The 22,392-nt window shown below is 39.8% G+C and overlaps 1 protein-coding gene across 3 annotated transcripts in view; it reads right to left on the minus strand.

Annotated features, from left to right (window-relative positions):
* UST (uronyl 2-sulfotransferase) overlaps positions 1–22,392 on the minus strand; it is a 176,207-nt gene that overhangs the window by 90,878 nt on the left and 62,937 nt on the right. For all 3 annotated transcript variants that reach the window (XM_072856146.1, XM_072856145.1, XM_072856147.1), the window contains exons 2-3: positions 19,794–19,837; positions 3,506–3,661 (exon numbers count right to left, since the gene is read on the minus strand). In XM_072856146.1, coding sequence (XP_072712247.1) covers positions 3,506–3,661; positions 19,794–19,837 — 200 coding nt within the window. The remainder of the gene's footprint in view (positions 1–3,505; positions 3,662–19,793; positions 19,838–22,392) is intronic.

A 22,392-nucleotide genomic window follows, 5' to 3' on the forward strand; every position in this document is an offset into this window, starting at 1 on the left:
CACAGAACGCCACTCAGACTTGTGAGAGAGGACACCTTCTTTCCCTCTTCTGGAAACAGCCAGCTGCCTGCACTGCCTGCTCAGAGCAGTCCCGTTTGGTTCGAGATTTCTAATAGGTAAATTCTACTACGAACAAGAAAATAACCAGATAATAATCCTGCCCAGACAACAGCTGAAATGTTACTACTTTTTTAAACTGCTGTATTTCACTGGGAGAAAATTCAAGGTCAAAATGTGTAAAAACGGTGAGGCAACTGGGATTTTCCAAGTGAGGTCAGCTGGATGACACTATGGTCTCCACTAACATTGATACAAATAGGACAAGAATTTCTCTGTATCTGTCTTTCTTGTGAGTTGTTTACCTTCTTCTACTGGTTTTGGTCTCTACTGAAGGTATGTAGGGTCCAGGAGGCACAAGTATCTACAGGTATTTGGTATATCACTTTCATCTCGGTATTCATTTCCATAAACAGCTCACAGGAATGAGACTAAATCTTCATTGTCAGCTCTCAAAAATTTGGAATGGTTTCAAGAATTTCTTACAATCCCCAAGCTGCTATGACCAATTTTCTGTCTTTAAAAGCATTTAAGGAAAATTAGTGATGGATTTTTAGTGTGTTAAACTGGAATTATATATAAAGCTGTCTGCACAGCCATAAGGATGGGTGGTACAGGGAAACGATATGTTGATAAACTATCAGTTACTCCCGTATGTCATCAGTATTTGCATATCTATAAGCATACTTATTCTTTCTTCTCTGAATGCAAAAAAACGGAGGGGGGGAAAAGTCAGGGAAGAGGAAGAATTCACTTTGCAACAGTACATGTATCATTTTAAAGCCACATCAATTAGATTGACTTTGTATACAAGAATATTACATAGTATTTTCTGTATTTAATTTACTTGGAAATATTATAGCGAATGGTAAGGCACAGATTAACTCATCTGTTTCCAGAACTCACTCCCTTATACCCATAGATGTTCAAAGGCTGCACTTCTAATTGCTAGCAGGCACACACAATTCGGGAAAATTTCTTAGTAGGAAGGAGACTGGAAAAGGCAATGAGAATTTGGATTCCAGTTATGTGCAATCTCTGCAGTCATTAAGAACACCTACGTGCTTAACTTTATTTAACAACAGCAGACTGCATAAGCTAAATATTTACAGAAAAGTCTTGGCTGGATCAGGGCTTCAACCAAACACAGGACAGGCAAATGACAGAAAGAAGAGAGACATATCATCTTGAGCACAAAGCCCAAGCTCATGCTGGGAGCCTACAGCCCAGCCCAGCTCTCTTTTCTCTTGTTCCAATGCCTGGAGCCTGAGACCATCCATTCTCTGAACTTCCTCTTGTGTACACCACATTAAAGGTAGGAGAAATAATTTATTTTTTCATATTCTGCTCATAAAAAATGAGAAGACAACTAAAAATACCCGGATTAACAGAACAGTTACTGTCTCCAGGCACGTTTCCTGGTGATCGAAGGCACTTTTCAGCAAAAGTACTCAATAAATTATGAACCTATTGTAACTATGTAAATAAGCCATAAATTAAAATAAAGACACTCAAGTTATAGTAGGGCAATCTATAGAGTAAATAATCAGCTCTGTAGCAATACATCCAACACCACCTGTGTTCCAGCACATTTGCCGTCTAGTAACCTAACAGCTTCTGGAGCGCAAAAAGCAATGCAGATATTTATCCTCTGTCTGTGTATTGGTTGCATCAAAAACAAGTCTGGGCCTCTCTGGAATCTCCATGTGCTGGACTAAAGCACAGAAGACTTCTGAGAAGTGAGCTTGTATCATGTTTAATAAATGACAATCCACCTACCAGAGAAAGGCAGAACAGAACTGAAACGAAGTAGATGATGAGGGTGAAAGCTGGTGATTATTAACACCTGAAAGGTTTTTAGGTTTTATGATGTGTCTCCCAATCAGCAATGAAACTCAATGAAGGACACAGTCAAAACAAAACCCAAAGAACCCGAAACACAAAAGCAGTCATACCCACAGAAATCCCCTATTCCATACCCAACAGTTAAGAAGAAAATGTAACCAGGGAGGCACAGGATAGTTTGACTCTGACCTGATGGGACCATTTTGTGAACTCCCCAGGCTCCACGGTGCAGCTGGTGGGATACACAGAGGGATGCTGCAGTAGCTGCAGCCCAGGGCTCTGCCCCTTCCCTCGGCCACAGGCAAGAGCGGTGGGGGGGCACTGTCCTCCCCCACAGCCCTTTGCTGGGGTGTCACACCCAGCCATGCACAGAAGCCTTTGGGCTGCTGTGGCAGCCTTGGCCAGCCGGTCCCCACCTCAGGCTGAACTTGAGTGTCGTGTGGGGTTAGGTGAGCTGGCTGCCGGTGGAAGCCCGATGGCCACCTTGGAAGGGAGGAAGGTGGGACCTGCAGGAGCAGTATCTGCTCCCAGATTTCCATTTGGAATGAACTGCTGTATCTAAAATAACAAACTTATGCTCATAAACAGGCTACAAATAAATCATCCCCAATCACGGCACAATGCCACTGTCAGGCCCACATCTGTATTTTGATCATCGCTAACATCCTTTTGTGGTTGGCAGGCTGCTATTCCTAGGAGCGACACAGGCAGTTATCACAGCACTCACCTGATCAGCAGATCAGAACAGCAGCTGTGGGCAATGTGTGCAACAGTCACGTGTACAGCATCTGACTACATCCGTATGCTTTGGAGTCTGAGGTATTTTGTATTACTTGCATCAATACCTACTGATGGCAGTGATGCTCACAGAGGGCACATGGTTACCCTGAATACAAGGGAATTTAAATAACTGGATCTTTTGTGGAATCAAAGCTGCAAAAATAATGCCCTCTACAACTTCAAGGGAACATGAAAAGGGGTGTCCGGGTACAGAGGTTTCATGTGGTATTTTTACGTGCTTTAGTGAGGGTTGTGCAATAACAAGAGGCTGAGATAGGATCAAGGACGTGTCAGATTATAGCAACGTGGGTTAGCATGGCCCTGGGAAACAACTTTTTGAAGCAAGTGATTACTAGAAGTGAATTAAGAAAGCAAGCAAAAAAAAAAAACCTGTTGGCTATTATTTACTCCTTCTCTGCTTAAAGACACCCAGGCTAGGTCTGAATATGCTGGCCCGCTTATATAAGTGGCTGTGCCCTGCAGATACATTAATACAGGTCCCAGAAGCTATTAGTACCTAACTTCACTTGTACTAACCCTTCTTGCCTCTCTGCTGGACTAACTGCTATGCTGACTAAATTCAAGAGCTGGCTCACTGGAAGTTAGTTTTTCTGGTTAGCTTCCACATCGTGTTGCTCTTGGCTCTACCATCCATTTCTCCTATTAACTGAAGCTACTTACAGGATGATGATTTCTGGCTGATTACTCAGGTCAAAGTAGCAGTACACCTTTCCGATACGATTTCTGCTAGCATATGCCTTTGTTTCTCAGTTTCACAAACATAATAAGAAAACAGGATCTAAGATGCGCAGGAGTAACTTACCTGTTCATTTTTGGTCAGTCTTGTTTTGTTATGGATGTCAGATGTAACCAGGTTGAATCCATGTTTCTCTGATAAAATTCTCAAAAGCAAAACCACAGTTCGACTCCCACACTTTCCAACTCTGTTGTAGACCACCTGGCTGGGGAAAGGAAGTACCTAAATAAGGATTGAAAAAAATTGAGTCAGTATATTGGTGTTTTTGTTTCTGTGTACCTCTGAATCACAGTCTGTTTTGACTGTAAGCCAACAGATACATACAGGAGAATTTCTAGGGCCCTGCCCAGGTCAGAAGCATTCGCTTCCACCAGCAAGCTAGAAGTTCTTTAGAATAGAAACACATGGCTCAGGAGGTGGCAAGCTGAGATTTCCCCCTCATGATCCAGTTTAATGTAACAGTGCAGATTGGTAGCTACTCCAGAAACACTAAGCCACTGCTGATGTCTTCTGGTGACGATGATGATGGGCTTAAGCTTGCTGCTTGGAATCTCAATGCAAATAGTCAGCTTTAGTTGACCACCTCCCATACAAAGAATGAAAAGGAGTGAATTTGCACTACAGTTCAGCAACTCAAAGTGAATTTGAAATAACGCAAGAGGAATGCTCAAACTGCAAAGCTTCAGCTCAAAAAGAAAAAAAACCCAAAGAACCACCAGTTGTATAGAGCTAAAATTAATCAACTGTTTAAATTTCAAATATAAACATGAATCTTCCAAAGAGACTCAGAGAACAAATCATGCCACTAGCTAGGTATCTACCTGTGGAATAAACACCACTGGGGCCACAGGTGGCCTGGAGGCCAACTGGCAGAGTCTGATAACCTCCGTACAGGTAATGTTCACTAAACCTCAAAACAGAACAGCCACATCCAACCTGCCCATGGGGAATGGTCTCCAGCCCACGCAAACTCTTGCACCATGCTCTCCTCCCCGGGAAACCAGAACAAGCGAGTAGTAATTCACTGTCTTGAAGTATATCAGATGCAGCCTTGTTTTGTTCCTGGACAGTGTCCATGGGCTATTCTTTCAGTAAAAGGCATTCTGAAGTCACACTATCACACTAGACAAGTATTTGGCGTAGAGCATGTAGCAGCAGCATCTGATAATATAGGCCAAGAGGCATCTGCTTTCAAGACTTTTAAATTGGCTAACATAGTCAGGAGCTCACAGTTTCATCCACAGCAGTGCATATATGGCACTCGCTTATGGAAAGCTCATTTTTCTATTAAGACAATGGTACAAAATGTTTCCCGACATGGGGCCTGCACCCGGGTTCCAGGTGACGTGTTCAGTGCAGGGAACAGCTCACGTGCCAAAGCGATGATGTGTCTCAGCCGATAGTTACTTCTGCTGTTGATGCAATTACATTCTCCCAGCAGAAGGATTTCTAACATAAAAGCAGTCAGAGGAGGCATATGGGATTCTGGCACTTCTCATGGTATTTGAACAGCTAATAGATCTTCATCAGGGAAGCAAAATGATTCCTCAGGCAACCCTTCAGACTACTTTCAAAGAGGACTGCAAACTAGAATAAAAAAGAAATATAGAAGGAAAAATCTGGATTCTCTTGTATATAATGGGAACTTACTGGCACTTTGCTATCATCGTTACACTTCATGACCACAAGAACATTACTATTGTTACTGGTTGCGATGTTTAGGATATCCTTCATTGCAACAGAAACATGGAAGCTGTCATTCTCCAAATTACCTGGGGAAGGGGTAGGTATTTGGTGATCATGGCCTAGGCTAAGCTTTCCAAGTTCCAGAGCATCATATCTGCTGATTCAGCAAGTAAACATAGGCCTCCCAATGCTCATAGAAAACCCACATAACACACCGAGTCTTACTATTTTGTAACGTTTTTATAGATTTTCTATGAGAAATCTATCCCCCTTATTCCTTATCAATCTTTCCTTCAGAAGCCTTGCTTCCTATGAAATCCAAAATCTCAGCCTCAGTGATGAGAGAACTCCAAAGGTGATGAATTTAACATCTCTCTGCTACAGCTGTAGCTAATCTTTTCCAAAACAACTGCTAATGATGTCTGAAAGGTTAACATTTGAACACATTTTATTATGTTGATTATAACACCAGGGACACAATCATCAAAGTTTTCCTTATGCAAGAACACACAGGAGCCATATTTTGGATTGTCCCCTTTTTGATTCATTTATTTGCATAACAAAAACCAGCATCAGTATTTGCCACGGCCCTGCAGCACTATCCACACAACAACACTGAACTTGTGGAATGGAAGTTTCTCCTCTGCTCAGACATATGCTTTTGGCATACTTTGCTGTGCAAGTATGTGAAAGTCTTCAAGAGAAATGCTAAGTAGACACTGACAAATGCCAGTGAAGGAGCAACAACACATACAGCATGTGTTTGCCCAGCATCCTGGAAATGTGATAAATGATGAGAGTTTGTAGGGCTATGGAAATGTTTAAAAATGCTTCATAATTATTAACTGCTTTGATTTTCATAGCAGAGTTGCAGTCTGCAATATAGCGAGCAAAATTTTTTCTTCACTGGTACTTCATTCATTTCAAGTGGAATTTTGCTGCACCCAGATTACATTCAAGTTCTAATTAAATCCCTGACTTGATTAGCCAGTAATTTTGGGTGAATCTTATTAATATCGTTCTTTAAAAATGAAATAAAGTAGGCCTTTGTAAAGTCTCTATTCTAAGTGCAAACGACTTTACCAGCTAAAAAACCAACAGTTACTACCAAGTTTGGCCAGTTCGCACCTTTGTTTCTGAAACTCACCTTCCTATGTAGCACAATTCTCTTCTGCACACAGATGATAACCATGGCAACCCCCAAGAAGAAACCATAAGCAAATACTCACTGCAGATAGTGAAAACTGAAAAAAAGGGCTATTATTTTCAGACAACTGTTTAGCTTAAAGGAGGCCAATATATCAATGCCTTGATTCAGTAACCATCTGACTGCACTTAGGTAAAATCAGACAAGATTCAAGATAAATGTTACAGCTCAAAGCTCACTTCAGAAAAACACAGTCATTAACAGTAATCAAAACTTCACTTGCAGCACTGCTGAATGGGGCTGGCTTTAGGGATGTGCCGCTGAAGCTTTGCTCATGTTTCGTCTGTTTACGTCACCATTCCACTTATGAACCTAAATGCACCAGAGGGTGTGCCCAGCACACAAAGCCATCCGGCACACAGGCTTTTGGTACATAAGCAAGCATCTGTTTATTGGGACCAGTTCCCTTAGGACGCTGCAAATCTGCTTTCTGCATTTCAGAAAACGTCTACGTAATTTATTAGAAGAAGAAATACTTCTTCCAGAAACCTGGGTTTGTATCAGGCAGATCCAGAAATGCAAGAAACTGAAAACTTTTTCAGAGAGGAACTTCTTTGTTTTCCCCCTCACGATACTCACAACAGCCTCAGACAATATAAGAGATGGTGGCAGAGGAGGCACTTGAAAAGAAGGCTCCTACTGTATTAGCAGAAACAAGATGGAAAACAGCAGTTGGAGGTTTACAAAACGCTAATTGGATTACATTTTATTTTACAATGTAGACTGACTAACTGCTGAGGTGATTGCTCTGGCAACATGATATTCACGTAACAATATATACAACTTCAAAATAATTACAGAGTGACTTTATTGAGCACTGCATCAAAGCCCAGAGGTAATATAAACAATTCAAACATGTAATTCACTTTGGAGTTATATGAATTAGTACTTACAGCTATAAAAAAGTAAAACCCACAGTATAATTACAACAGCTCTCTCCAAGGGTTTGGAAAGTTATATAACAATTTACTTGTCAGTTCAAACTGAGTTTTTTTTCTTTTGTTCCACAGTTAAAGATGATGTCAAGAACCATTGCGAATGAAATCAAGAAGAAAAAGCAAGTTTATCCCAAAATGAATTTGCATTACGGACAACGACTGTCAAGCAGCTCTGCAGGGTAGGTCTGCCAGTCTCGGGAGGGGAGCCGTTTCTCAGATAGCCTGACAAAAGCCCAGGCTTCCATCTTCAGTGATGGCTTTGTTTCCAGGTAAACCTTTGCACTATTTAAAAAAAATTATGGTGGATAATTACTTGTGGTGTCAACAATTTAGGGGTCCACCCAAAGGACTAACTCATTCCACTTTTACTGAGCCAAATCCAGTATAATTTTGCCCATCTGCCAAAAATTTCCCAGCCCAGGTACAATTTGCCCAGACAAATAACTCATGTCAGAGATACGTGTTCCCAAAAAGCAAACTTCTGCAAGTAAGTGACCCCTGTCCTTACTCATGAGAGGGGCCAGAAGTGGGTGCCAGAACCGGCTTCTGCTTTCTGAGCAGACACTAACCAACCTGTGGTCAGAGAGTGCTCTGTCTTTATCAAGTGAATGAGGCCAACCAACACAGACAAAACTGCTAAGACCGTGAAAGCAGTGAAACATTTGCTGACGTCACACATCTCTATATAGCATCACATCTTCCCAGTGTAACCTCTGCATTTTTTTTTCCTGTCCAACTGAGACAGAATTATAAGAATTTAAAAAACAGTTTACTGGGTCAAAGCAATGGCCCATTTAGCTCATGAGTGGTGGAAGATGCTCGTTAGGCACCTGCAAATCTGAGTGCTGTCAGCAGTCCATTTCTCTCCAGTATCTCTCCTCCTCCTCCCATGCCCCCAAAGATTGCATATGGGATGTTAGAAGGCACATCCTTGCCTGTTGCCTGATGAGTTTCTTACATGACCTGCTATACCAACAAATTCCAGAATTTTGTTACCCACCATGCATTTCATTTTTAGCTCATCTTCTACCATTTCCAGAGAATACCCGTTCTCACATTGTGGGTTTCATAAAGACAGATCAGATAATTCAGTCACCAGCTTTGAGATCTTCTTAGATCCACTGGATGCCTCATTTAATTGAGGTTTGTCACAAGCCTGCCATGGCCTATTTAAGGACAAACTCTAAGGCCACTAAGAGATAACATATTCCAAACCTAACTTCAGGAACTGCTGCACAAAATCTCATTCCAAACAAATATCAACTTACTCTTACTCACTTTTAAAGCAATTACAGTGAAGAATTGCTAACAAAAAGATATGTCAGCAGAAAACATGACTGAAAGATGAAAAAGAGAGAAAACAAAATAAATTACTAGTTAGCCTCCTTCTTCCCCAGCTAAACCACACAGATCCAATCATGTCAAGATCCACCTGTAAAGTGCAGTGACACTGGACAGAGACAAGCTTTTGGAATTAACCAACTCTAATGCAGACCAGACAGCATGATCTTCTCTGTGGGTCACTGAAAATACACTAGAAATCACAAGAAAGGCAAGGGTGAAGTTTGTTTGCTTTCAAAGTTTGAAAGCGATATAGCTGCAGTGGAGCACTGAAAATACAGCAGAAGAAGATAGAGAAGATTATGCTGTTGCATTGTCATCAAGCAACTAATTTAATTGAAAGAGGAATTACTTCCCCCCTGCCCTGCCCCAAACAATGCATTTCATCTGTTTGGCAGCTGACATATTTGGAAGAATAAGTTAAAATGTGTTCTCTAATGATTCAACATCCCTAAGTACCAAAATAAATTGAAAACATAAGCATGGAGCACAAGCAGCAAAAGGAGACTGGTTGTAGACATAGTCCTCAAACTTATTAAGACCAAAGAAAAGCATTACTATGAAGTGTCCGCCAAAGCTAACGGTTCCTGATGTGTCCCACAAAACAGATCTGTATAACCAATATCAAAACTTCCAACAATTTTTCTGTGAAGAATTAGTGCATCCTTACAAATCTAGAAAGAGTTCACTCCTAAGCATAGTAAAGTCTCCATGTTAAGTCTCCGATCAGGTCCTATTACAAGATACTATGGCTATACATACAGCAAATTGAAACTATGATAGTACTAATGCAACTTGGGAAAATTACAAAGAAAAGGTCAAAGATCAAGTTTTCAAAGTTTTGGCTGCATCTTGTCAACACATTTCGTTTTGCTCCTTTTATGCCTTACACCTGATTTACCTTCCTACAACAGCAGCTTGCAGCTGAGCAAAACCTCTACTTCTGCAATCTGCTGCACAAGATTCCCTGCCAAAGAGAGTGCAGAACCAGGTTTATTTCAGGTATGTGAAGTTACAGCAACGTTCAAATCCAGCACATGTATACGAAGAGTGAAACAGGTTGGTAAAGAGCAGATGCTCTGTTCACTTAGCAGTTTCAGGTGGTCACTGATGTTAGGCAGCCTCTGGAGGTGTGAGCAGGACTCCTGGATCTCATCACTCAACAACACTCGCTGTACACAAGCAATGGCAGCTCCAGCTCCTCTCAAGGATGAAGCAGGTGAGAGAGAATCACCCTACCAAACAGATAATTGCTTGGGGTGGGGGTACAACCAACACCTGCTAGATTAACCAAATCTTTTCCTTTTGCCCTTTCTTAACACAGCATGCTTTGCAACCTCCTCTTCATTCTTCTTGCTTTCCGCTGCAGTTTGCAACTTGTTCACCTCTTCTGGGACCAAAATAAGATACAGTGCTGTATCTTGTCACCCTAAAGAGAACTGAACAGTTATCCTTCATATCTTGCAGACATCACTTTTTAATAGATCTCAGGATGGCATTTAGAAGAATCAAAGCATATGGGACTGTTGCTGGTGTAGAGAGGGGTGCAGAACATAAAGCCATCACTCTTTTTCTTCTTTACCCTACATGAGTGTATGCAGATTACAACAGAAAAAGAACAGGACCCTCATTAGTTTTCTTGTGAAAAGCAGTATTTTCATCTCTTACTTATAAGTTCACCACATTGTGGAAGTCGTCTTACTGGTATGCACCTATCTCATAACAAGATAAAGGAAATAAATGATAACAGGACATGGTTCACTGATGCTGGTATTCATTGAGGGAACTAGCATGAATTCAGGTAGGTTAAGAATTTTGGTGTCACTTTAACTACCCAGTTTTCCACGGGAAGCTTTTCCATGTAATATCAAAAAACCCTTAAGCTGCAGAATTTGTGCAAGCCAGATTTTAACTCCAGAGCAGCTTCACATTATATGTATATGTATCTTGGAACTGTAAGGTTTAAAACTGCTGTTTTGACTCCTGAGCCCAGGGTTTTGTACACTGTGATGTGCTCAGAACACACTGGCACAGTTATTCTCTGTTTAAGTAGAAAATCCTATCACATCCAACCCATATGTTTATATTGGATACTTACAAAATGAGAGATATTAAGTAGCTAAGCCTGGTTTTAAAACTTTTTATAATACATCACGGCACTGGTGTTCCCTTAAGTAACATAACTACCTTACAGTAGTTTCTATTCTTCCAATGCAATATTCACAAATTCACCCTGGGAGCCAATAATATTGGATTTGAATGTGGTGAGTGGTAGACTAAATAATTTATTCCTCTGTATGCACTTGTCTTTCTTCACATTAAGGTTTAACCCTTTTGTACCTATTGTGGTTGACTATCTATTAGGCTGCAGCTAGTGCAAGAACTCATGGTTTCACCATTGCCAAGGATTTGTCATACTGTGTTTCAGTTTGCCCTCCTGCCCTTTACTTTAGGCCCCCTTCAGTAGTTTCACATTTTATTTTAATGTCTCCAGCAAGCTCGTCTTTTCCACTGCACTTTGCGCAGGCACTTTATAAGTCAATTGCAGTATGAAATAAAGGTTGTTTATAGCTGTAACTGGATTTTAATTTGTAAAACAGGCCAGTTCTGCTGGACTGTAACCCACACGCTTGTTACTGATGAGCTGGCTCCAAGGTGCTCTTGCTCGGCATGCTCAGTGGAACTCAAAGGGACTGAATTTCCATCACAGCTTCTGCGGGTAACAGATTCAAATCTAATTCATGACAATGTGTCACCACCTAGAAGGAGCAACACCAAGAAGCAGCTATAGGAAGGACAACGTGCTGCTGGCCAACTCTTCCAGCAAAGCCAGAACACAACAGAAATCCCAGTGTCATCTAAAATTACTCAAAGGCCCAGAATACCTTCCCCAACTGACCACGGTCCACATCGGAGTCACAAGTGGATCCCGTGGTGTTGGAGACGCCACATGCTGGAGGCAAAAATGGATGAGGCCCAGCATCAAGTGCTCCCATTTCAACCTTCTGCAATCTGAAATGATTAATTGGGCTTGCTCAGGCAAACCAAACCTCATTCCTGCTGACCAAGGCAGGACTCCTTTCCATTTCAATGGAGGGAGCTTCCCCCTTCAGCCCAGTCAAGACACCCTGTCCTCTTTGCCTCTGCTGTTTTGACTCTACTGTTGACCACTCACAGGCAAGTTCACAATCTCATTTTTGATTAAAGCTCACGGCCCTTATTAGAGTACTTCACCACTATTTACTGCTTCCTGAACTACACTTCATAGTTTTGTAAAGCCCAAGTAGAAAACTGCCAGGACCTACCAGCTTGTCTTCAAAAATCATGAGGCTTTCAAAATAATACTAGGATTCTTATTTTTTTTTGGTTGGTTGTTTTTTTTTTCCAGTTTTGCAAGCCTCCACAGCATCCCAAGATCCAGGTTTTCAAGTTTTTTTCTTCAAGCATCATAGCTAGAAAAACCTCTTTTTTTTTCAGATCAGCTGAGATTCTTTCACAGTTCACGATTTAAGAACATCAAGAAATATAAGACTCGTGGTAAAATCATGAGTGTTACTCAACTGAGTCACACTCAACTGAGTCACAAGGCTTAGCAACATCAACCAAATTAGTTTGTCACTTTCAAAAGATACCCTGTCATGCTACCCCTATCCAGAATGGCAGATTTTTGTTTTTCCACTGAAGGTTTAGGTCATCCAGACCCACCTGTAATTGGACTTCAGTATTATAATCCAGCGCTTCCTAATAAAAAGATAATGAAGGTGGCTATGCTGAAGTGGATATGATTGAGTGGTTATGACCTCCTCCTATGCTATGTTAGTTTATGAATACCTTCCTATGATGGAAAGAAGGGAAAGAAGAGGGGAATATATTGGACAGCTGGAAATTTAAAACTGTAATCTGTAAGAGATATTCATATGCCGTGAAATAATCTGCACGGATGCTTTGCAGGTGAACAAAAATCAACTCAGAATGGATTACAACCTAAACTTCAGTGAAAACACAGAGCTCTACTAGCTTCAGAAGTGGGGATGATAAAGCCTTGGGTAGTTTTTTAGCTATGGTATGTGAAATAGAACAAAACCTACAGGTTGCAAAATTGGCAATATCAGAATTTTTCTATTTTGTGTAACAGTGGGTAGGCTGCTGTGTTAATGCCAGAGGCAAGCAAAACTCACCTTTAACTACACACACAGACTGACAAGTAAAGTAGAAACCAAAAGATGAAATATTTTTCAAGCACCTTTGAAATTAGATGGATGAAAACTACAGACTACTGTCATTCACAAAACCTGCATCCCTGTTGTCTCTCAAAGTCTTTCAAAATTGAGAGGCTGAAAATGTCAGGCTTAGTAAAAAGCCAATGCACTACTGTTGAAACTTCTGCAGGATGTCAGCATGCACAGTATCCCTCATGGATTTATCTTCTTGTGACAGGAAATCTGGCTTTAATTTCCCAAGTCTCTTTGTACTGTCCATTTACTATCAGTCAGCCTCCCCATATCAACACCTACCTGAAAGGAGGTTGTAGAGAGGTGGGTGCCAGTCTCTTCTCCCAGGTAACAAGTGATAGAACGAGAGGAAATGGCCTCAAGTTGCACCAGGGGAGGTTTAGATTGGATATTAGGAAATTTTACTTCACTGAAAGAGTTGTCCAGCATTGGAACAGGCTGCCCAGGGAAGTGTTTGAGTCACCATCCCTGGAGGTATTTAAAAGACATGTAGATGTGGTGCTTAGGGACATGGTGTAGTGGTGGACTTGGTAGTGTTAGGTTTACGGTTGGACTTGATGATCTTAAAGGTCTTTTCCAACCTATATGATTCTGTGATTCTGTAACAACTTTCTGATATACTATAAACTGAAGAAGCATTAATTAAAAAGTAATCATTGTCTCTATTTTGGTAAATAACATAATAAAATAATTTCTGGTCCTGAAGATTCTTGAACAATAAATTAATATGAACAAAACAAAACAGAAATTAGTGCTCCAGTACTATTCAAATATTTTCATGACCCAATTCACACTTAATAGTACAGATTCAATTCTAGCTTTTGGCAATAGCTCTGTAATACTAGTGTGCTATATCATTCACCACATGTAGCTTCAGCAGGATTCCAACTGATTATAAATAACGGACAATGTAGTAATCATCTGGAAAAAACCAGATTTTTCTTCCCTTGAGATACTGTCATTTATAAGGAGGAACACAATTTAAAAAGAACATGAAATAGTTATTCCCAATATTTCTAAAATTATTTTACACCACCTTTAATAAACTGAGCGAAGTGGAGAAATATGTTATGTTTTTTAAAATCGCAGTATTTTATTGACTGTACTAGGCTCAAAAGCTCAGTTATACAGTAAAACAGTACTTCAAACTATAAAGGGGATCTTTGTGGTTCAGGCACTTACTGAATTCTCTTTTAATATTTTGATTTTATCAGCCAGGTATTGAATCTGGTAAACACAGGAAGTTACTTACTCTATTTTAGTATTTCTAAATTCTGATGATTTTTGCTAGCTGAAAACTTTCACACTGCACGATCATCTCATAAACAACTCTTCATTTTACGAGCAGGATAGGCTTTTTTTTTAATGACTGAAATCTCCTCCCACCCTGCCCTGGATGGATTGCTTCAAAGATTATTCACCATTTGTTTTAGAACAGCTAAACAGAGAATTTCAACTCTATCAAAAACACATACCCTACTATTTGTGCTCTTAAAATCCCCAATAAACATGTACCTAAAAGGAAACAAATCTTGCTTGGTTTTTGGTTTTGTTTTTTTTTTAAATCAAGCACTTCATCCCTAACAAATCAATCACTTAAGACTGTTGACTACTGAAGGGGTAAAACCACATTCTCAAAAAAGACAGCTAGGACTACAACACAAGTTCAAATGAAACAGGAAGTATCCACTAAAAAAATATAAATCAAAACTAAAAGAAAAATGCACAACTCTTGGCTGTTATCTTAGAACTGTTATCAAAAGAATTGGAAAAAAATAAAGCTGACACAAACCTGATGAACATAAAAACTCAGTGTAATGGGGGCAATGCTGACATCAACTTTTAGTAAGATTTAAAGTTAAATAAAAAAAATCTACTTGACAATGGAGGGTGACAAGGGCTGGGTACAGTACATACCAAAGGCCACTCAAGGATTCTGCTATCTTTTCCCATAGTCTTGATCAATAAGGAAAGCATGAACAATTATCACATAAGTACTAAGTAAGAACTGAAAGAATGGTGAAAAGGGTATTTATCCACTTTCCAGCCTCAAACCAATAAAATCAGATCTAACTTGTTTTGTGTATGCATTTTATTTCTTTTCATTTTGACCTCATCCTGACGCCCATCCATTTTTGTATTCACTTAAAGCTTTGAAGCACTGTCACACACGTGCTAAGCATAGGGTTTTGCTGACACCTAAACAGCTACCAAAAGACATTGGGTCCATGACAGGCATCCCATGGGAAAACCGTCCAGAAAAGGAGAATAGACCACTTGAATGTAATTTATCTGTCAGCATACGTGCACAGCTCCTTTACACACATGTATCAGCTGCACCAAAAGAGGTACATATCCTGATGCTCGTGCCAAGTTCTCAGGGGAAAAGTTTTCAATCAATAACAACAGTAGGTTTGATAAAGACTGTATCATTTGCCCTCAAAGGTCAGCTTCACTATCTTGGATGGAGGAAAAAAGGTCAGGAAGTTTTGTTAAGGAAATAGCTAGCCCAAATACTGGAACAAGATACATCTGTTTTATTCGCTGAAATGCTCAGAAATTAAATATATCAACTAAACACCATCAGTCACTAATGAACATCCATTTCACAGGTGTTTTTTAAAAACAGGCTAGCATCATCTATAGGCATCACTTAGAGTCCAATCTATAGAGAAAGGATAAACAAATGATCATTTTGCAAAAACCTTAGAACTGATATTTTCAGATGCCTATAAAAAAACCCAGGAGGTAGTGAGATAGAGATTTGAAACAGGAAATGCAAGTGCTTTAATGTGAAGAGTTAATTTTACTGACAGAGCAGGAAGTTACACTTGGCTCAACTACATTCCCTTTGTATCTCCCACATACTAACACCAGCAAGACTAGAGGTGTGCTAGGGTTACTGGAGGTTGCATCTACCTGCAGAGAAGCACACACAGATCTGTCTTAGAACTTGTGAAAATCTAGGATTAGTCAATCTCTGGTCAAGTCTTTGGTGCCTAAGGACCAAAGAAGAGTGGCCTATGCCAGACACATTACCTTCATACTACTGGCATGGTGAGCTTCATACCACTGGCAAGGGTAACCACTGCTAATCTTTAACCGTCAAGTAAACCTTCACTGGGGGAAGACTCGAGAAGCTGGCTCAACTGGCCTTAAAGGGAGAACCAGAACCACACCAGCAACGTTCATGTACAGCAGTGAGCAAAGCTTTCCATCTCTACTTGCACTGAGAAAATTGCTGCTGCCACCTTTATTTGAAAAAACAGCCCAGTACCCTGATCTGCTGAAATGTGATGATGCTAGTCCTTATAAAGAGAACAAGTGCTATTTTCAGTTCTTCCACTGGGAAAAAAAACCACATAGTATTTAAAAAACCCAAAGTTTTGGCACCTAGCCATGACAAAAAGCCAAAACTAATATGATTTCCAACAAAACAGTGGAATGTACTCTCAAAACAGCTACAGTCCAGTGCATATCAACTGTTGGTGGCCTTCCACTACAACTAACTACATACCGCTAATATTAGCTACCAGTCATTTCAACCCCAGGCAATGGATTGTTGTTCATTATCTCAATTTCTAGTTTTTAAGAATTTTTAAACAGACACATAAAATTAGAATCCTTTTGGCTCTAGAACTTACTTCCTAAACCTACCAAATCCCCCTCTCATGTTTTCATTTCATTCAGGGCATGCTGTAATTCCCTCTGATGAATACAGCAGGCATTAGGAAAATGCTGGAGAGCTTCACATAATAGTGCCACACAGGACTGACCACAGTTGAATGCAGCATGGCAAAGGTATGCTTTCCAGGGTAAGTGCCTGCCAGGATTGAAAGAAACAAATCGAGGGCTTTTTCATCTGTGTATTACATGTGCTACTAAAGAAAGGTGCATCATGACATCTGTGCTTTGTGAGGATCACAAATGAAAATACTACTTGTAATGAAATATTTTAAATGCTGGATTCAGGATTAATTTCTTCTGACACCTTTTTACATGTCAAATTAAACCACTCATTGACCTTAACCATCTATTAGTTTAAAGGTAGACAGTTATCTAGACATTTTAATAGAGGCTACCTAAAAGATAACGACAATTACAGTGAATTTAGTTTCACTCACACAGGCAGAGCTCACAGTTCAAAGCTGAAGCTGTAGGAGGGTAAATAATTGCACTTAGCCAATAGTGCAATGCGTGAGATTTACAAAGCAGAGCATCTTCGTGCAAAACATGACCCTAAGCAAATACCAGGAATTATCTGCCTTCTTACCAATCCCTGCCCATGTTTTAATTAGAAGAATGAAAAACATAACAATCCACCCAAGAACAAGCAGGCTTGCCCACATGTTGTCCAAGGGATGATCAAAATGTGTGCATCCATCTTTTATCAATGTTTCTAAACACAGGCAAGTACTTCAAAAAGCAAAATACCTGTAACTTATACAAGGCTATAGCCTGTTACTGCACTGACCTATCCACCAAGCTTTCAGGAGTGAGGATAATTACAGACTGGCTGTAAAAACTCTACTGGCTGTAAGTAGCTAATCAAAGAGTACCTACACAACCAATCAATCATGTAGGTATCTAATCAGCTGGCCTTTCTACAGACAGCTGAGCTGCAGCTGGATTAAGCTGTGTGAACACAGGCCAAAATTACATGTTTAGATAGGCAAAAGAGATTTTCATAATATAAACAGGAAAGTGTCTGGGTTGGATAAATCTTTCCAACTGCTACTGCCCATTGGAGTATAGTTCCCATCCACAGCACCATTAATTGGTAATGAAAAATTCCGGAAGTAAAAGGACCAAAATCTGAATAAAGTTTTCAAGGTTAAAAACTCTTATCTAGATTACAGCCCTTTCCTTACTGACACAGCTAGGCATTTCTGAATGCTAATGCAAGCATGAAAAATACAGGCCCGGAATAAGCATTGCTTTACTCTTCTGAGCTGAGTGTTCACTGTGGAGACCTGACAAACATAATGCTTTACTCCATGCAAGCTGCTGTACTTCTGGGCAAGAGAAGCAGATGGTACCAAAACCAAAAAAATATCTTTCAAGAGCACAAGAGGGTACTAAATAAATTTTAAGTGTGAAACATTTGTTAAGCCTTAGATTCTCCCCCGTCCCATCTCAGTTATGATGAACTTAACAGGTTGATTTTGTCACTTCTGTCTACATCCATTTATTTCTGTAACTGTGCACGCAGAAAAAGTGAGTAATTTGTGTTGAGAGGAAGAAAATCAGATGTACATCATCCCTCTAAGTGAGCTGCCTGAACTTTAAGAGTGTAACAAATTTCCACATATCACCTGAAAATTACAGATCCCATGTGCACACAGAGTTCACAGCAAAAAGGTGAAGAAACCCAGATGACTGTAGCCTGCTTTCACTGATAACTAGGGTAAGTCAAATCGCTTTGCACATTACTCTCCTCCCGCTGACCAAAAGCCAACTGTTTCACCACACCGATGCACACATGTGGTTGTGCATTTAAACTCAAGGCCTGGTGGGCTCAGGATGTGATTTCATGGTCAGTTTGAACAGCGATGAGTGAGGACTACCATCAGAGATAGTGGCTCTTCACCTCCACCCCATCTGTAACTACTCACTCTCACCTGCTGCACTAGCATTCATGGTGGGCCACATCAGCGAAATAACCTGTCTGAAAACTAAACCAGAAGACAGACATGCTTTCAGGTAACTGCTCTAGCTCACCCATATCAGCCTGGTGGGAATCCTGCACTGCTGAGAAAAAAACAACCCTTTCATCAGCAGACTCCACTTTTTGGCTAGCAGTGACCACTGATCTCACCCTTTCATGGCGAGTTCTTAAAACAGGTAAAATTTCTACTTGAATACCAATAGGGCTTACAAAAGCATTCAGGCATCTAAATTCCATTAAAACAATACCACTTGAAAAGTTTTATATTAAAGAAAGCCATAGGCTGTATTTTATAAATTAGCCTATGGTAATTATTGTTATATACATAATCACAGTATCACCACTCCCCTTTCTGCTTTGGTGTTTTACAAGTAACAGTGAGAATTCTGCATAATTTGGAAAGGAGTCTTTCAGAAAAAGTGCACCTTCAAGTGTTGCAACTGCAAAGCGTAAAGACTTCAAAATCACAGTTAGTTCTACCCAAATACCTCAAGAAGATACTACACTGTAGCTGCAGAAATAAAGTGAGTCTGGAGAAATTAGAACATGGCAAGAGAACTGTTGGTGGTTTGTTTTTTTTTTAAATAGCTACTATACAAAAGGAGTTATAATAGTCTTCCTGTCTGGAAAGACAGACACAAGATAGTACCAAATTGTGTTTTAGAGAATAAACCGACATAGGGTAAGACAAAAGAAAACAAAACAAGAGACCCTAAATGCCTGCTTCCACTTTTTCCTCTTGAAGAAACCATCATGATGCTGGTCCTCACCTGAAATGTTATGAGGTGCCATGATGATGGTGAGGGAAAAGTCAATGCGGCACAGTCATACGTGATGGGAACAGTGTACGCTATCCCTATAAAAGGGCTCATTATGCACATTCATTAAATATGTCCTAATGTTTTGATTGAAAGCATTGCACCTGCAGCAGAGCCCATGTTCTAGGAACTGCTGCCAGCAAAAAAGGCCATCTTCACTTGCCTTATTAGCTCCAACTGCAATGTCTTGTTTTTGCATGAATGTGCTGACAGACAAAACATCACTAAAATCCTGCCTCCCCTTGACTCAATGACAAAAATTCCATTAGTTTAATCACACAGAGATTTAACCCAAGTTACTTACAAATGCCTGAAAATGCTGGGGGGTGGGGAAAGGCAGAAAGGCCAAGTGCTATTGATGTAAACTCAGCAGAGTTGCTTTGCACACAAGTAAACATACAATTAGTTAAAAACCAAAACCAAAAAAGCAAGAAGAAAGCAAATGCAAAATAACAGCAGCTCACCTTTTGAGGGGGTGGTCCGTGGTCATCCAAATAAGTGGAATTTCCTACAAAAAGAAGAAGGATGGAGATAAACAAAAGTCATCCAATGCAAGTTCAAAATTTGCCAAGTCATGGAACAAGTGCATCTCTATCCCACTGGTTCTGTGGTGTCAAATAATTCAAGGAAAATAAATACCCTCTGCTTTAATTTTTGATTAACAAGAGAAAAACAAAACTAATTTGTTTTGGCTACATTTGTGATAAAAGATTAGATGCACATTGTCATTTTAGCAAAAACCAAAATGGGCCACAAGCAGCTTTAATTAAAAAATCACGGCATTCAATTATTTGCATGACAAAGACCATCAGCTGCATCCTTGTACATTTTAAGCAAGTGAGCACAGTTAACCTCAAAAAGATTTCTTAAATAATAAAGTAGTAAAGCCCTTCATCAGATTTTGGTCTGACGGAGTTGACAAGCATTCACTTATCTCTCTTCTAACATGGATTTTCCCCAACCTCCAAGCTACTTTTTTGTTCCCGAACAGTATCAATTGAATGGGAGTTGGATTCTGATGTAATTACACCTGCCCTTTCAAACACCTGCCTTTTAATTCAGATGAAAAGCTTCAGAAAACAAAAAGCTTCTAAAATTTTTAAGTGCTCCCTTCTTAGTTAGCTACAATAAAAAAGGTAACAATTTCAGACTTTTTACCCTTCACTTACAAACACACTGATATATAAAAGACACCCTCCCACACACACCCATAGGCTGTCTTCCCTGCAACTGTCCTTCCTGAACCCTTCTCCTGAAGGATTAATCTGGAGCTTTCCCAACATGTCCCAGTGGAAGATGAAACCTTGCAGCAAGTCTAGAAGTTCCCCTCAGGCCACACATACCTCTCCTCTCAGTCATCCTCCTACCAAAGACAGCAAAAAAACCTCTGCTCTAACCTTACATAAGTACAGAGTATGAGAATAATTTTTACAAGTGCCTACTAGATATCCAAACGTCACATGGAGGAGGACTGTAAAAAGCATGTCCCACTCATGAGCATCTCCGTTCCCGGAGTGTTGAATGGGCAGCAGATACTGCCTCTGGGGCAACGCAGGCTAGTGGGAGTAAAATAGAATTTGGCACCAAAGAGCTTTTCTCTTGTCAATGTGGCCAAAAGGACAGTGTCACATTGTTTTTCGAAGTGCCATAAAAACAAAGACATTTCTGGATCCAGGAGGCAAGAAGGAGAATCTTGTGTGTGAGTGAGTGTGATGAATTTCCATGTACAATAAAAAGTCAGAATTACTTTGCGTAAGTATTTTGCTTTCTGTTTTTTCTATGCTTTTCTAGCATAGGTTATGAAGTTATGAGAACTTGAGCCAAAAAGCTTCCAACTCATCTAAAGGTTAAGTCCCAATACCCCTAACTCTTTCTTTTACAGATGTACGTACCTTGATCTTGCAAGAGTTTGCACAACTACAAAAGCCTGAACAGTAACTTTTCAATGGTCATCTGAAATAATGGATCATCTTCTGAAGCATACCAGAAACTCATCTGTCTATACATTTGACACAAACACCCATCATTCAAACAACCCAGCTGATTATTTTAATGCCATAGATAATATGGCTAATTCTCTATATTCAGGATAATTTCTATTATCCATTCCTCTGATACAATTCTAATCGCCAGGGAAGTAATTCAGTTCCCAGACTGCTGACAGAGTTGTGTACAGCTTTCCATACAGTAAGTACTTTCCATAAGTAGCTACTCCATACACAGTGAGATGGACTTGAGAAGAAGCATTTCAGGAAAATCCAGAGTTACACCTGGGAGGGGAGCAAGCAAAGCTCTGTTAGTGCCTCTCCTTTCATGCTCATTCAAGATTTAACCTTCCTGTAGGATCAGCCTGTTACTAGTAGTTCATAGCAACTTCCTCCTCTTTGTAATTAATTAAGCTGAAAGACTGCCACTATTGTTGATAAAAAATAACTCTTATGGTTTTGTCATTGTGTGAGGAAAATTGTTTCATTTTGATCCATGCTAAAACAAGTGATGTTTGCTAAAAAGCATTTTTGTTGACTAAACAAGTTAACATATTAGAAATGCCATAAACATTCTATGAAAACTACTAATTTGTTAAAAAGAGTACAAAACTTTGAGTTTTATAATTGGTCTTAAGAAGGATAGATTAATAGTCATATATATTTCTCATCTCCCCAAAACATAGGCAGTTTATGCTCACCCAAATAAAAAGGAATATTAACTACATATATATTAACTATATCTTTAGCAATCACCTATCACAGTCCATCTTGCTGTAGAGAAGGATCTGAATTACCACCTTCTCTTGAGAAACCAGATCATTACAGTCATGGTTTATATAGTATCTTATAGAGCAGAGTCAAGAGTGTCTGAGCTATATTACAGAAACCTTTTTGATATATTCTTTAAAATTAAGGAGCCAATAAGAACCAATTTCACCTTTCTGTATCAGTAATCTATGTTCTTAGTATGCATGCTGCATTTTCCTTCCTTTGTAATTTGTTAATGATTAAAATTAAATCAAAATTCCTGGCTTTGAACATGCATCCTGTAAGCGTGATTTCTGCTCTCAAAATG

Source organism: Ciconia boyciana, chromosome 3 (genome assembly GCF_034638445.1).
Source record: "Ciconia boyciana chromosome 3, ASM3463844v1, whole genome shotgun sequence".
Lineage (NCBI taxonomy): Eukaryota > Metazoa > Chordata > Aves > Ciconiiformes > Ciconiidae > Ciconia > Ciconia boyciana.